The sequence below is a fragment of the Hippoglossus stenolepis genome, chromosome 11 (genome assembly GCF_022539355.2).
Source record: "Hippoglossus stenolepis isolate QCI-W04-F060 chromosome 11, HSTE1.2, whole genome shotgun sequence".
NCBI lineage: Eukaryota > Metazoa > Chordata > Actinopteri > Pleuronectiformes > Pleuronectidae > Hippoglossus > Hippoglossus stenolepis.
In genome coordinates this window covers 15813333-15830352 of record NC_061493.1, presented here as the reverse complement: position 1 = coordinate 15830352, position 17020 = coordinate 15813333, and the positions used below count along the sequence as shown (strand labels likewise).

Genomic DNA, 17020 nt, shown 5'->3' with positions numbered 1-17020 from the left:
GAGGTGATTCTGGCAAAACATGCACTTCCACAAGTTAAGGCTTCTCACGTTGTCTCAAAAGCACGAGAAACACATCTTTTAACTTTGTGTTTATTAACTGATGCTCACACGAAAAAAAAACACACATTTATAAAATCTCTCGTCAGTAGCAGCATGAACCCCAAATCTAAGTCACGATGGCCAAAGCTACTTAACATTTTCAGCTCAACTAACCATTGTCCTGCAAAAACAAGTTGTTGATTATGTTGGGTTTAAATTATCTGTTCATGTTACGTTATAAGCAACATGCAAAGCACAACAGAATTATTTTTTGTAAATATACAATGTTGAGGCCGTTGCAGAAATTTTTCCAACCCATATCAAAAGATAATTGGCAGAGAATACGTTTGCACCATTTTTACAGAGTACAATGTTTGATCACAACAAACTTGTCATGTAAATGATACACCTTTTATTAGGTCCATTAAAAATGGATTAAATGAATCAAGTAAAGAGTGATGATCAGTGCTTCTTATACTACCTGTTACACATCGTGGGTTAGCTGTGTCGTCTGTCTACTGCAATTTCTATCCAGCAACATCTACGTCTTTTGTTATTGCTACATATGCCGTGTGAGTTACCACTTCACCATTCTTTCCAGATGACTCAAAGTGTTCATAGCCCTTCACATCTTTAAAGAACTGAAAACTGCAACAACAAGCACAAAAAAAAAACTACAATTGGGACTAAACACACAATCACAACTAACTGAGGATAAATGAGATAAACACTCAACAGAAAGAAGAAATCTGAAAACTTGGATTCAGCTTAGAAAAGAGTATACAAAAACCTTTACTCTGATACTGGACTGGGTTTCAGATAAGTTAGGAAATTGTCTAAAAACAAAACCCACCCTCACAAAAAGTCAGTTTCTAGTAGTCATTTGTAAACATTCATAAAATTCTATCCAGGGTTCTATAAATAAGTTTTGTTTGAGTTGTACCAGGTGACGATGGGCGGGGACCCACTGACATTTACAGCCTCTCAAGAACCTAAACGCATTGTTACATCAAGATGGTTAAAAAGAACAAAACACAGGCGCAGGTTAAGAGCAAGTTTGAGAACAGAGTGGAAAACAGGATTCAAAACAAATCACACTTTCTTTTCATTGTTAATTAACACAAACCAATAGATTTGCTAAAATAAGAGCTGAATATTCTGCATATGGAGTCGTGTTAAAATGTTAACATAATGTTTCTGTGGCCGAGATCGTGCTGAGATGGACTGAAGCGAGGGAGGGGGGGGGTGAGTATGGGCATGCCAGTGCCACTGTTCCACAATCAGTATGATAAATATTCAGTTCACAAAAGTGCAGCAATTACAGAAGCGGGACAGGAACTCCGAACACCCCTGACCCCACTGGGCTTCAATACTGTTCACTGCGGTCAGTGACAATGTGCTCACAGGCCTACAGCAGCCGCCAGCTCCATCAGGGAGTACCTCTGGTCCCTGTCATTGTCAAAGCAGTCCAAGGTACGAGCATCAGGAGTTGATGTTCCAAATACTTTCTTCAGATCCTGGTAAGTTAATCCGCGTAAACTATGTCCAACACCTGCCTGCTGGAAGATGTCCTCCAAATCTGTGGATAAAAACAGGTATTTTTATTCTGAAAGGAAAAAAGCAGGTTGTCGATGAGGTCGCTGCACAATTATATAAACAATACGACTTGTAGCCATTTAAGTAAAAGTTCTTTGGAAATGCATGTATTTGAAGATCTATGTCCCTCTCATACCTGTGCAGTAAATTTAAAGCAACACTATGTAAAGTTTACTAAGCAACGGCGCCCCCTGCAGCCACGTGTGATGTTCATGCTCAAGTCTCACTTACTGAACTGAGACCCAACTGAACGTGAAATAGGGGTGAAACAGCAAAGCTTTAGCTCTGTCCAAAGGTAAACTGTTGCTAGAAAAAAACAAGTGCAAAAATGGCATGTTGCTGCTTTTCAGGGGACTGTGTCTGTCTATTATTTGGCAGTAATGTCTTGAACTCTGGTCGTCAAGGAGCAGTTGCCACACAACTTGCAGACTTTTGATATTATAGCTGTCTGTTTACAATACAGGTATCTAACTTGTTATCAGACTCTTGGCAAGAGAGCAAAAATGCTTTTCCCTAAACGTCACACTATTCCTTTGACGAATGCTGAGCTAAAACAGTGTGCAGTAGCAGTGTGCACCTTTCAGAGAGCTGACACCAGGCAGGGACACCCTCTTTAAGCATCCTTTCTTGTTTCTGTGGGCATATCTCTTGGAGCGTTTAGAAGTTAAGAAGCGTGGAAGTCTGCGTGTGTGCGGCTCCGTCAGTGGCGTGGACATCTCTGTGAATAAGATCAAATGTGATAAGAAACGATACATTTGCAACAATGACAAATCCAGTGACAGCCTGCTTTATTTAACACTGTACCCTGCACGTCTCCAGGTGTTGCTTTGGTCGTAGTGGCTTCTTGCACCGTCTCAGTTGCTGGAGTTTCACTCGTGGTTGCCGGTTGATTTGCTGCGTCATCATCCTTTAACTGTAAAAGAGATGGATGTTTTTTTTACTCTCAGGCTTGAACACAATGCCACAAAAGCTTCATTCTTAAAATACAGAGAGTAAGCCGGGACTCACGCTTTGTTTTGACCCGTTCTCTAATGAGACCACTCTCTGACGAAGATCTTCCACTGTAGACAGGAGGACATGGATCTGTTCAGCAGTCCACACGTGGTGCTGCTCCTCCGACTTGTTAGTCTCACCCACTTCTTTCCTCAGGTCTGTTAGGTCCTATGGCAATAAACATTTTTTTTTTAAAGTTTATCTACCAGAAATTTACTGTTTGATGGGATTCTTGCTTCTAAGACAAGCGCAATTATGAAAAATGTAATATTGGATCAAGTGTCATGTTTTTGGCAGATTAGACTGGAAAACAATTAGGAGTGAATCCTTGTTATACATGTTCACAAATTCAATTTGACAATGTACCTTCTAACCTTAAGTAATGACACTTCAGAGAGCTCAGCCTTCAAGCGATTCACCCCAACATCCCATAATAATTGAGTTCACTGTTAAAAATATATATAAATATACAAGAGTATAATTATTTGGTCCTCCTCTTCTCCACATCCTGTTTTGCTTGTTAAAAATAAGAAACATTCCACAGACGCTTCACATATTCGCCCTAGTTTTACTCAAAAAACTAAAGCATCTCCGCTCCCAGAAATAGAGTGTCACTTGTTTCATGTATTATGAATAAAACCCCAATGCATGGATCCCAGAGACGACAGGACCCTCTTAACCCGGTGACTCTTTCAATGTAAGCCTGACAAGAACTGCAAAAACAAAAGCAATCAATCTAGAAGTGGCAAAGTTCACTGCCGCGTTTGGTTTGGATGCATGCAACAGTTACGCAATGAACCCCATCATCAAGAGTCATCTTTGCCATATGTAAGTGGATTTGCATCAATTCTCAGTGAGATAAACATGCCAAAAGGAGGCGCAGTACGCAAGTACTTAATTAAAGACCAGTAGATCAAGTTATTCAGCTTGTTTGCTACAGCACAGCGTACTGCTCTCTTTTCCTTACACACCCCACTCCATACGTTCAAACATGAATGATGAATGGGGAGATAAACAGCCTCCAGCTATATCTGCAGAGAACATAGAGAGGAAAATAAAAAAAGACAAGCTGTCAAACAACATAAGTTAAATCCAGCTTTGACACAGACTCAAGAAAAATCCATCCTCGTTGCTCGTGTGAAATACCAGAGCGTGCAGCGCGATGCTACTTACAAAGCAACATATCTCGTGTTCCTCTGTGATGTTTGTCAGCCGGCCAAAACTCTGTATTGACTTCTCAATAGTTTCACACGCACAGTCTGACAAATCTCTCTGAAACGCTCAGGCTATTCTCACAGACTACCTCCGTCTCACTTCATTTATTTATCATCGCAGTGACTGAAGAATGGAAACAGCCACAGACACTGATTCATTCTGGGATATAAATGAATGATAGTATGGGCACAATGTGATGTAAGCTAATAAACACATCCAAAGAAAAACAAATCGTGTCAACCACACACTTTAGTTTTGTGACTGTATCATGCACAACTGTGATGATCTTTGAGATAAAATCTGTCTATAGACATAAAACACCTGCTAAAGCCAGAAGTGCCCTCTGTCATAGTTCCTGTTGTAGAAGGTGAATCTAGGACGCAGTTTTACCACACGCAGTGTCACAAGGTGAAAACAACACTTCCCCTTCTGCTGCAGCTGCTAAATAAACAGTAACAATAGTTGGGGATGACTCTTTTTTTTTGTTGTTTTAAACAAACCCTAATATCCTTTAGTGGAATTTCTTACAGATAAACTGAAACAATTCACAGAATTTCAAAAAATCTGCAGAAGAAACATCAGATTATCATGTATTTCCATCAGCAACCGCTGTGCAAACATTAGAGTTAGTTCATCAGGATAAATAATCGGTGGCACCAATTCTCCAGTGGGTGTATAGTAGAAGAAGAGAGCCTGACAAAATGAAAGAATTAAAAGAGTGCCAGTGAATTCTTAATAACATTTAAGTCACATGCATAATGCATTTTATGATTTATTATCTAACATTTAGCTTTTATTCACGCTGCGATTGTTCCACTTCAGCCTAGCGTAAACATTTTTCAGTGTCATATGCCTACAGAAACCGGGGGATGGAACACCCACCTCGTGTTATAACAAGGTAGTCGAGTGTTCAGTACAAACATGAAACACTTAAATTATCACTGGCTTGTATTTACCGTTGTCTTCTTTGAGTCATCGTCACTCTTCTGATTTTCCAGAGCAGACTGCATCGTCTTCACGTCGTGCTGGACACTTGTTAGTGTGCTGCCGATTGTAGCAACACTCTGGAAAAGAAAGAGACTTCGTGAGGTCAGGTAGGACATTAAAGACTTTCTCTTTTTAATCCATTTCGCTTTGTCTTTACCTTTTGAAGCTCTTCAACTGTCGTAGGAAGGCTGATCAAATCAGCGGCCGATTTCAAGTTGGCCTTCAAATGGTTTACGGCCGAGTCCAGCAAACTGATCTGCAGGAGTCAAATGATACAGAGTGTTCAGTTACACCTCGGAGCATGGTTGAGCAATCAGACCATTGCTCTTTAACATCAACAATCTATTTTTCAAGCGAATCATAGAGATCATCACCAATCTTGAAATTCAGTCTACCCTAATAATCATGGATCCATGTCACATTCACAAACCAACACAATGATGCCCTCCTAGACGGCTGTGCTGATTATATTCATTATATCACATGTTTCTAAAGGATAATTCAGAGGGAATATGCCAAGACTGAACCATTCAGTTCAACATATCAATAATCAACCAATAAAATCCACACTAACTGAGGTGGTCAGTATTTTACTCTGGTGTTTAAAAACTCAGTCCTGTGTGACATCGCTCTTTAAAAATATATGTGCAATGGAACCCTTGTGTAACGGTTATACAGTCGGTCCTTGTATTACGAGCTCCACCATAACATCAGACTAAATCTGATGTCACAATTTGGAAACACAGTAACAGAGAGTCAAATTACATGCAATTTCCTTCTTAACCCAATTTATGAAGTAATCGGGTTCTGTAGTGACACAAAAAGTACATTACTGTTTACTGTATAATGCTATTTGGAATATGCACTGGTTTCCATTCACTTGCACAGCACCGTGTTGCAATTTAATGTAAGCCAAATAAAATGTATTACTACATTTGGCATCATTTCAATTCTTTGTATTTGTTATCTATTTAAAAAGGGACTGTCAGCAGCAAAGTGCATGTAACTCTTATCAGTCTGACTCGTACACTGTGACACTGTGAATGTAAAGGCGGCTCCAACCCCTCCAGGCAACACCGAAAACTGACCTTTCTGTTCATTTCTGTAAGATTAGACCAGAGTTTGCTCAACCCCTTGTCCCCGTTCTCAATGTCATCAAGCTTCCTCTGCTTGTTTTTCAGGTCCTCGCTGAGTTTTGGTATTTCAGCAGATGACACCTTCTGGCTGGATTCCACTGTTACAAAAACATTACAACAAGTTCAAAGCAGTGTTAAACAACAGAGGAATGCAGGACTGCGTGCACCTGGGATATAACAGGTTCAAGTGTCCAAAGGGCACTGAGCTTTTTATGACCATCACACAGTAAGTGTTTGTGTATGATGATAAAAATGTCTTACTACTGTGCAGCTTTTCTTTCAGGGAGTCCAGATCTTCTTTCAGGGCAATCTGCATCCATATGAGTCCAGCACAGGCCATGACACATGCAGCCAATATGATGAACAGAAACAGGGGGTAGCACACATTGCAGCACTGCGTGTAGCTTCTCCTGTGAAGAGAAGGAACATGGTAACGTTAGACATTGCTACTTCACAGCCTCTTTCATTATTAATGAAGGAGATATTTTTAGAAGACTGCATGCTCTGTCATGGGAATTACGAGTGTTACTGAAACATGGGCTAGTGCATACTGCATCATCATATAATACTCAAGCTGCACGTACAACAGATTATTCTTAATTTGGCTGAAATCAAAATTCAAAGACGAGGCCTGACAATCTTTTTAGTGTGTAAGATGTACCAACTGTTTTATTTTACTTTAGCAACATCTAACAATTATTACTTTGGTCAATGGGGTTTTCTTCTGTATTTGTTTGTGTGTTAGTGAGCAAGAATACGCAACAACATACTCAACAGATTTCCAGAAAATGTTGGTGCAGATCCGGTTTAGGGGGCGGGTCCCTAACCCTTTTCACTGTCGTAAACATTGTGAGATAAAGTTTTCAACTTTTCATTGATTTCTCAAAGAATAATTAATGGATACTTCAATTTATGAGTGTTTTCACTTTGGTGCAGATCCAATTAAAAATCCTGACCTAGATAATTTAAATGTGGATTCATAAGGGGACTGCTGGGCCTGAGCAGAGGTTATTATTTGCTCTATGAACTAATTCATTGTTGTGTCTTAAATGCCAGAAAGTCCAGTTATATAGATTCCCACATCCTTTGGTAATTGATTTTAGTAGCATCCAAAACACAATTAAATCCTGTTTACTATCATGTATTTGTACATGACAAAGAAAAATACCACTATAAGTATAAGAGGTGTTGTTTTTTTGCAGTTCATTAACCGAATAATCGTCACCACTCTGATTTACCTTTGAGGATAATAATGATGTTGGATATTTTAAGTCTTTAGAAACTACAGTTTTGTGTATTTTAACCAGGAGAGAATTAAAACACCCCATTCCACACTCGTGTTGTTACAGAGACCACTCACTTCCCAAAGTTGGCTCCTTCGCTCATGGTGTTGAACTCGTCTTCGTCCGAGCTGGACTCGGACTCGGAGTCCGGCGGCTCGGTTCGGAGGAGCCGGTGACCGGAGCCCTTCTTGGTCTTCTTCCTCTTGCTGTCCCCGAGGCCGATCAGCGCGTTCAGCTCCTTCCTCTTCTTCATCTTCTTCTGGGGGGTCAGCGAACCGGCCGAGCCCGACTTAAACCCGACTAGATCCAATGTTTGGTCCAGTTTGGTGGATGTTGTGGTGTGGGTAGCGGCTAAGCTAACCGAGCGTCCGCCTGCTAGCTTGAAATGTCAACCACGCAAATGCGGTGTCGGAGATAAACACATCGGACTGTGGTCGCCCAATTCACTCCCCGCCTCGCACACTACACGGTCCGGCAGCTCGTCCACATCACGGTGCTGTCCTCTCTTCTGACTTTCCACGACGAGCAGCCGGGGCGATCACATATGTTAACTGAGCTAGCGCCTTGCTAACGGAGGCTAACAGCGGCTGGTTGACGTGACCGAGCTGTCACATCACCTGGGAGACGTTTGTGGAGACGTTTAGTAGAGACCCGGTGCGACGTCGCTCCCTCTGGAAACCCGGCACGCACTGTTTAGATAGACGAATAAAACCCCCCAATAAACCAGATCACCGAACCGGAATATGCGGCGATCAGAGCCGCTGCTGCTGCTGCTGCCTGTGTTGTTTGGGTAGGGCGTCCCGAGTAACCTCACAGCTGATTGGTGCAGGGGACAGCTACAACTTCCTGTGTTTGGGCCAGAGACTCACACCGCAACACAACACCATCAACACAACACCATCAACACACCACTATCACCATAACCCTCCCCGACACCACCACTGTGGACAGGTTATGAGAAACCCCCAGCGTGCAGGTAAAATACCCCCACACCTCTGGTACCGGACGTGTTGCAGGTCTCTGTTGTCATGTGGTGTCTAATTGTGTTTGTGGCTTTAGTGTCTGACGTTGTTTTACATGCATCTGCTGTCATTTTGTGTTGGTGTCTTTTCGTGGCCCCTTTCAGTCATTTTGCAGTTGCTGTGGTCAAGTTACATGTCTCTTTGGTTGTTTTATATTTATTTGCAGTTGTTTGTTTGTCTCTGAAGTTGTTGTTTATCTTTAAGGTAATTTGCATTTGTGTCAATATTCGGTCACTTTTGCACTTTGTTGTCATTGTTTTGTGTGTCTTTGGTCATTTTGAGTATCCTTGCAGGTGTTCAGTATCTCTATGAGTGTCTCTTTGTGGTTGTTTTGTGTCTCTTAGCATTTCAAATGTGTGATTTTGTCTCTTTGTAATCATCATCATGACATTTCTCACTGTTTTCAGAATTATAAAAAAAACTAATTAGTACATTAGTCACAAAAACAATCAGCAAATCAATCATTAAAATAATCATTTGATTAAATGTCTGTAAATAATCGTACAAACTTGGCTGCAATAGAATACTTTTCTTTTGTTTGGTTACTTCATTGAACCTTGAAATCAGCCTCATGATTAAGAAATGCAATTATTCTACTGAGCAGAATAAAAGCAGAGCGTCACTTCGTGCAAAACCACCGAACACAAACAGATGAGGTGTCAAACTCTTGGATGATTTAAGGAGAATCGTCAAAACATCACAAAAATCTAAATCAATTTTACTTTCACAGCAGGAAATAAATGAAATTGTCATGGGGACCGACAGTGGGTTGTTTGGCTATTAGACAACTGTCAGACTGATTTTTCATCTTGATCTTGGCACCAGCACAGGACAACAGCACAGTTACACTGTAAAAAACGATATTGCAAGTCTTACATAGTATTTGGGAAACAGCATGTATATTGTAACTTAAAAATGTAATACACTATAAAGAGGACAAGTTAGAAAAACACTGAAAGTCAAGGGAACTTACTGCACAAGATTTTTGAATTTTGCCCAATTCCAAACTCCTAAGTTTGTTAAGTTACTTTGTTACATCGCTGTAATTATTCTATATGTATGTAGCATACATTGATTGTGATATATATTGATATTGGAAAATATCAATATTACAATAAATATACACATTATCAGCTCATCAATTATTTGTTTAAGAGCTGCAGCAATTATTATCGTCTATCAATCAATCAATCGATCGATCAATCAATCAATCTGTGGATCAAAAGAAAAGCAGTAAATAGAGCCAATAGAACCAGCTCATATTTCTCATTTTTCATTAATAAATTACCTCAACAATAAATCTGTCTTATTGCTGTAACTACGTAGTGGACTGTAGCCAACTTGTATTTTTATATCTACAGGTTAGCCCTCAGACCATTGTGCTCCTTAAGCCAGTTTGTTTTGGAGATTGCTCCACATTTTATAAAAATGGGATTACATTTTGTTTTGTTTGAGTTTGCCAATTCCAGCGGGGGTCTTCCAGCAATCCCGCTGACCTGGAGCGCCATTGGGCCGACCCAGCAAGACACAGGAGTTGAGTAGAAGTAGAAGTAGAAGTGGGGGTCTCTGCAGTCTGGCCTTTAGCTCTCTTCCATTGAAAAGGGACTCCCACTGGCCTGCTCCTGGCTTTGAAAATATGCTCCTTTATGTGCCTGCCCCCTCTTACTGCCGCAGCACAATACTGATAATAATGACATTGAATGAAAATGGCCACACTGGGCCAATTTACAAACACACAAAGGAATTGAGATGCTCCTCAGCTTCCCAGTATGAGTTTGGTTATTGAGCTGCAAGATATGAGGCCAACTGCTGATGCTTTATTATCCTCAGAAAATAATTTCTCATGGCAATGCTTGTCAGTTCGCAATAATAGCAGGATGCCACCCAGACAAATATATTATCATAGCCTCCACAGACTTGCGTGCAGACCATGTTATTCCACCACATTACTGTAATCCGGGAAGCGGTGACTGTATGTATTGTTATGAATGCATTTGTTGTGGATCCAACGGTGCCATGTGGGTAGCAGAGCAACAATCAATCCGAGGCTGGTCTCCGCTATAGGAACACCTGGTGAGGAGACAAGCATCACGCTGAGGGCCTGCGCAGACCCCCGCCAGCAGGAAGCTGCAAATCAAAGCATCGGAGGTGTTTCATGTCTGCGCCGGAGTCTCGCTTTTTCATCCGGGGTTAAGACTGAAAGGATGACACTTCAACTTATGGCTCCTCACATCTGCAGCCATGAGGTAGGGAGCATCAGGCACGAGGAGCCCATGACTGTGATTACTACAAAACACTTGTTTTTGCACTTTGTTCACAGCAGGGTTACTCATATTCTCACCAGGAGTGATTCCTGCAACTGTCGGCCAGGGAGCTGCCTCGGGTGCTGACAGCCAATGTAAATAGCGTTGGCATGATAGGAAATAGTGAATGGAATTGACTGCTAATTGAAGGCTTTCTTCTAACAAGGCAGACACGGCGTGAATACAAATTGTCATCAGTTGGAAGCAGGGCTGCGATTAGAATACCAATTTCTCCCACCAGGTAATTTTATCGTCTTCCGACCATTATGTTGGATGACTCAACAAGCAGACATGAGAATTTCATCATGAAATATTTGCTTTCCCGGCTGACAGATGAAACGGGATCCTCTCGGTATGTAGAGCTGTGACACATTCTCCAGCTCATGAACTTTATCTCTTGACAGCTGCTGCCTGGTGCTTCACAAGGAAACACATCATTTACAGTAAAGCACAAGCTTCTTTCTTCATTTCTTGCCAGTGTTCGCTCTCCGTCCCTTTTTTTTTTTAGGTGTTATTACAGTCCTCTCAAAATCATTTTTTCTCAAACATCATCTTAGAACTGTGATACGGGCCCAACATGAACAAACAGTTTGGTTTATTGGAGGTGAGTTGTTTGTCAGAAGCCTGCTTGAGATCTCTGAATCCTCAACCACAGCAATGACCTGCTCATCATTTGTGCTGCTGTAAACACATACGAGCTATTTCCACCAGATCAACCAATCACAGCCAAAGCGTCACCAATTAGTTCGTTAATCAATCAATCAGTGGATCATCAGGAAGTAGCTGAAAGTTTTGCTGCTTTTCCTGGAAGCGACGGGAATATCTTTAAAAGAAAAAAAACTTTTTAAAGACGAAACGATTACGCTTCTCCCTGGTATTTCATACACAAAAAAATATTCAAGAAAAGAATCTGAAGATTATCAGCAATGAAAAGACGGTATATGGTCCTGCACCTTATATTTGTTCAGCAGTGTGTATGTCAACTGAAAATGTTGTCAGAAACACAGATATGGCAACATAGGGTTTCAATTAACTTTTATTTTAACAATTGATTGATCAGCAGAATATTTTCCCAATTAAATGATAATTTTTTAATTAATTGGTCTGAAAATGGTTAAAAATGTTAAAACATAACCTCATAAACCCAAAGGAGATGTTTTCGAAAAGCTTGTTTTGTCCAAAAACAACCCAGTGCCCACTAATATCCAGGTCACTATTATATAAAACAAACTTGAACTTGGTAAAGTTGGGCATTTTATGTTTTAGTAAAATCACATAAATGATTAATGAATCAACAAGCTTGCTTGCCTCGTAATCATTTGTTGATTAATTAACCAATACATTTAATTTCTAAAGCAAAACTAAGTATAACTAAAATTTAGGGCCTTGATGTCCTTTTCTTTCATTAAACAATCAGGATTCTTTTGACTCAAAACCTGGTAACAAAGCTGAGATTTGTTAAAGTGTTAAACTGAACGAATAACATTCATGGATGTTTTTCTCTCTAACTTTAACTTTGATTTTTTCATTTAATTATCAATATTTAATGCTCTAGAGAAACATGGAGAAATGTGGAGTTGGAGATAAGATATGAAGTTGCAGGTTCTCTTGTGCTTTACTGCTGCAGTGAGAATAAGAGCTGCTCAGATGCTCTGAATCAATTAGCATGTTTACGGCTCGGGATGAATATGTATTCGGGATGCGTGTGAATTATTTAGACGACTTCAAACTTTATCCTGTGCGATTCCTCCAAACCACTTGAGCTTGTGAAGTCCCAACAAATATCAACAACATATCCAGAACACGGCACGTTTTGCTGCTGCACATGAAACTCACGGGGACACTACTCGCCGAGTGACACGAGAGTAGACGGACCCCACAAAAAAGTTGTCAGAGCAAAGAGTGATCGTTCTGCAGAATTTGAGTACCCCCCCCCCCCACTCCACATGTCTCCTGTCAGTCAGCTTGTGGAGGCTACTGATAGTGTACATAAAAAAAAGTCAGCTGTGGAATCAGCAGGGGGCAATGTTCTCACATCAAAGAATCCTAGGCATGCAGCATGAAGGCAGCACTGGAGTCAAGGACACATGAGCTCAGAACCGCTGGCTTGGCTCAGTCCGATGGCAGCAATGCAAATATTATTCATATCCAGCACAGCGGTCATCATTGATCATTTCTCTGCTGTAATATTTACTCCAGTATCTTGTGCAAATGGTCATATTATTATAAAGGGCTTGTGCACCTAAATATTTTACTAAGTGCCAGACTCGACATCAGCTACACACACAGTCAGCTGAGTTTATGGAGCAAAATGCATTTGAGATCATGTAATCATGAATGATTAACGCAATTCTAACATTCGCATTGTGAGTGTAGCCTGGAAATATTTTCAGTGTAAAAGCCCGAGACTTAGATTGGAGATGACGATTTTGCAACTATTTGTAATTCCCTCTGCGTGGAAGTGTCGGTTAAACGTAAAAGAAAAATGCATTGGACAGAAACGTCAAGATTTAACGATCCGCTCCACGTCTACTGGCAGAAAGCACACTGTGGCGACACTTCACTGTACAGGCTGCCTCTGCAGAGATACAGCAAAGGCCTGATATCATCTGAAATGGATAAAAGAGAATAGATTAATACATTAAGCAAATGAAAGTGGTGAGAAAGAGGAGAGGAGTCAGACGGGGAGAATGTTTGCCGGCTGAATTCTATGGGAAATTCAGGCAGAATGTGCAGACAATTCCAGAGCATCTAGAATTTATTGTCTTAACGTACACTTTTAGCTATAAACATTTTATATAAGTCAACACGGAAACCTATACGACCCAGCTCTGGGCTATTAATAAAGCATAAACTGATAGGTCTCCCATACTGTGTGATACAGCCAAGCATAAGGCAGAAACATCAGACATTTTAAATTCAATGAGATTTAAGGATTGGTTTCACAGACAGACAGCCCAAGTTCTCTTTTTCAGTGTATTAGACCAGGATTAGTTTAATCCATGTCTGTGAAATAGGCCCTTCATTTTCCTGGTAATGTCTTCAGTGCACTAGGTATCCACTTCTTCTTCCTCACTTTTACTTGTATTTGCTGAGGAGAAGTGGGAAAAGGGGACAACACAACTCCTTATGTGATGGTTTTTTTTCAGTCTGTTTTTTTAAATAAATGTTTTCCGGCATGCTTACTGATTCGGAGCATTGTCAAGAGAGGACAGAGAGAGAATAAAAGAAAAATGAATAGAAGGAGAATAAAAGAGGCAAACAGAAGGAGGAGGATAGAGCGAAACATCTGACATGCAGAGGAAATCAGAAAATGGAGGCGAGGGGTAGCAAAGCATCTGAAGGGGGCAAAAACCAGTGAAGTTTTGCAGATTTGATTAAAAACTGTTTATGTGAGTGATTAAAGCGGGATGGAGCAGGAACCGATTTTATCTGGAGAGCGGAGAAGACAAAAACAATGCAAATTTTTTCTAAGGTGGAACAGGAGGTTTTTTGCAGATACTGCACCTGTTTTTTTCCCACAAGCCCCTCAGAGTGCACGCAGGGTGTAAATAGTGGTAAACAGAAATACTGCTCTGGCCTAGATTCCTCTCACACTCAGGCTATTTTATACATCCAGCCTGCACCGCATCACACTCCCTTTACTGAAGCTCAGTAAGGGCTCTGTCAGAGCTGATGGGTTTCTCCTCACTGTTGTTTTCTGTGTACAAACTCTCCATTGCTGTAGTTTTATTAAATTATGGAGTTTCTATAAATTATTTTTTCCTTTATGTTTCGTCCAGTGTCTTCTCTCTTATTGAAGTCTTCTGGAGTTCTCCTTCAAAATCTACGATTGCTTACATCTGTCTGCTGCATACCGAGTGGTTTCAGAAAAAAACTTCTCCAAGGCAAATACAGAAGGAGTGAAATGTGACATCCTCTTCCACACACTGTAATTTGTAAGTTGTATTGGCAGTTGCATAAACTGGTGTGTGTGTGTGTGTGTGTGTGTGTGTGTGTATGTGTGTGTGTGTGTGTGTGTATGCATGTGTGTGTACTTACGGTGTGACATTTACAGTATGTAATTGTCTCCATTACAACATGTTGTAAGTAACAAGCTTTTTTAATTATTTATTAATTTTCCTTGAAATAAGAATTGAAACGTGCTTCATTATTATTGCTATTATAATTAGTAGTAGAATTGGCACATATTTGTTCAATTACCCACAAAGTATTTCCTCAAAATATTACGTAATTTTCCCAAAGCATAGAGTATGTGTAACTGAAATTAGCCGTGTGTGTGTGTGTGTGTGTGTGTGTGTGTGTACTTGCAGTCTTTTTCAGAGTAGTCTTTTACAGTATGTTATTGTCTCCTTGACAACCTGTTATAAGTAGCAGGTTGTAAAAGTCCTGAATTCCAAATGTCTCTAATGTAAAATATTCAGCTGAAAGATTACCAAAAGTACCTGAAGTCAAAGTACTAATTGAACAGAATGACCCCTGTCAGATACACATTATATAACTGGATTATAACTATTGATGCATTCATGTGTTGTTAAAGATGAGTCTCCTTTTAACCACTTGGAAGCTTCATCTGAAGGAATACATTTATACATATATGAATATAAAACATACATATATATACTTACGGTCAACATCTTACGGTTAAGGTGTAACAAAAGCTGTGGAATAAAGGTAGTGGAGTAAAAACATTATATATTTCCCTAAAAATACAGATGCAATATTTAGAAATTTGTACTTAAATACAATAGTTTTCTACTTTAAATGTCTGGAATGTTTTAGTGAAAGACTGTTTCAGAGAAGGAGTAATATGTTTTGCACAAAGTTCCTCCTGATTACTAAAAAAAATGTAATAATAATAAGTAAAAGTAAACGAAAAAATGTATTTGCAAATAGGTGTATGTGTTTATTAACTGCTTTGTTAGAGATTAGAGATTTAACTGAATACTTTGCCCTTGTAAATTATTCAACTATTGAAAACATTAATTAATAATTCTACTAAGGCAAACACCAAATGTCAACTGTAAGTGTGGGAATTCAAAGAGTTAGACTCATTCATAGTATCTGAGTTCTGGCTGTTAAATTGCCCTTTTCATTCACAAAGACTTTGCACATGTGGAGTTTGAACGGACAAGAACATCTGCTCAGTGTTAATGCAGCCTGCACCTGACGGGAGAAATCGAGCGGGTTTCAACTACACAGAAAATGATGGTCTAATCATATCCATGCACACGCTCATGGAATAATTTGAGTCTTATTATAGTATTTTATCTTTAATTGTGAAATTTTTTGCACATTGTGAGAGAGAAATGAGGCCAGTCCACCAGTCCGAGTTTCTTCCTGTGTAGACAAACGTGAAGCGGCAAAAATAGATTTTTGTTTTGCCTTCAAAAAGTCATCGTAGTTTCTGAAACTGACACAGATGTGTTTGGAAAAGATTGAAAAAAAATATCCTTTTATGCGTGTCTCCAACATTGTGCTGTTCCAGCATGTGAATGCCTCACTGTGCTGTTATTTGCTTGTTTGTGGTCCGCCCGCTCGCTCGCCCGATCCCTGCCAGTCTCCCTCAGTCTCGGCCATTTATGAGCTGCCTTTTTTTTCCCTTAGAGCCATTGTTGACTGGAGGCTTGTGGGAAGTCCAATGCATGAAAAGCGCAGGAGGGTCGTCTGTTTATGAGACACTGGAGCCATCATGCCTAGCAAGGACAATCACAGCAGCACCCTCTGTGCCGCTTATTCCTGCAAAGCATCGGCTCTGCCTGCTTTCTTCTGCAAAACCACAGCCACGTGCCTCTGATTCACAGTCTGTACATTCACTTTCATGAATGTTGTAACGCGTATCTAATGATACTCTCGTAACAGTTCTATTGCGTTCAGTAAGGGTGTGCCCCAGTTACAAAAAAAGCAAAGTATTGTCTTTCTTTTTTTGTAGATAATGCAGATGAAACAAAAAGAAAATAGTTATGTACGATCGTAATTTTCCATCCATAGCATGCTAAATCAAATCAGCTTCTTACTCATGTTGAGGTGCAGGCAACGCTGTTTAGGCTCTTTGTGCTTGGCTGTATTCATCCACTGTCAAGCTGTGGTTGATCTGCAATTCTCTTTGTAGCAGATCCTCTCCCAGCAACTACGATCCATACGCACAAGGGAGAAACCTTGACGAGGCGCATGAGAAGGAAACCAGCACATTGGGGTATGACTAAAACCTTCAAAGCATTCTCCATCAGCCAGATCTTTCTCTTTTTTTGTGATTCAGCCTATAGGACAGATGAGTAGCACATGGGAAAGGATTGTCTTCATTTTCTGCAGCATGTGTTATTTGTGTTTCTCTGGACCTTGAGGTTCATGGAGCCCCCCGCGAAATGAAGTGCGAGCTTGCATGCAGCTGCCAGACGGCGTGCAGTGGAGAAATACTGGCTCCTCTGATGAGGTCGAGAGGAAAA

The 17020-nt window shown here is 40.3% G+C and overlaps 1 protein-coding gene across 1 annotated transcript; it reads right to left on the bottom strand.

Moving 5' to 3' along the window:
* Positions 1-74: 74 nt before the first annotated feature.
* Positions 75-8068, bottom strand: efcab14 (EF-hand calcium binding domain 14). Its single transcript, XM_035171135.2, has 9 exons — positions 7327-8068; positions 6228-6376; positions 5919-6064; positions 4988-5086; positions 4800-4907; positions 2644-2796; positions 2440-2548; positions 2213-2353; positions 75-1618 (listed from the first exon to the last, which is right to left on the bottom strand). Exons 1-9 carry the CDS (start codon positions 7500-7502, stop codon positions 1440-1442), a joined length of 1260 nt encoding a protein of 419 aa, XP_035027026.1. The 5' UTR covers positions 7503-8068; the 3' UTR covers positions 75-1439.
* Between the last annotated feature and the right edge of the window lie 8952 nt (positions 8069-17020).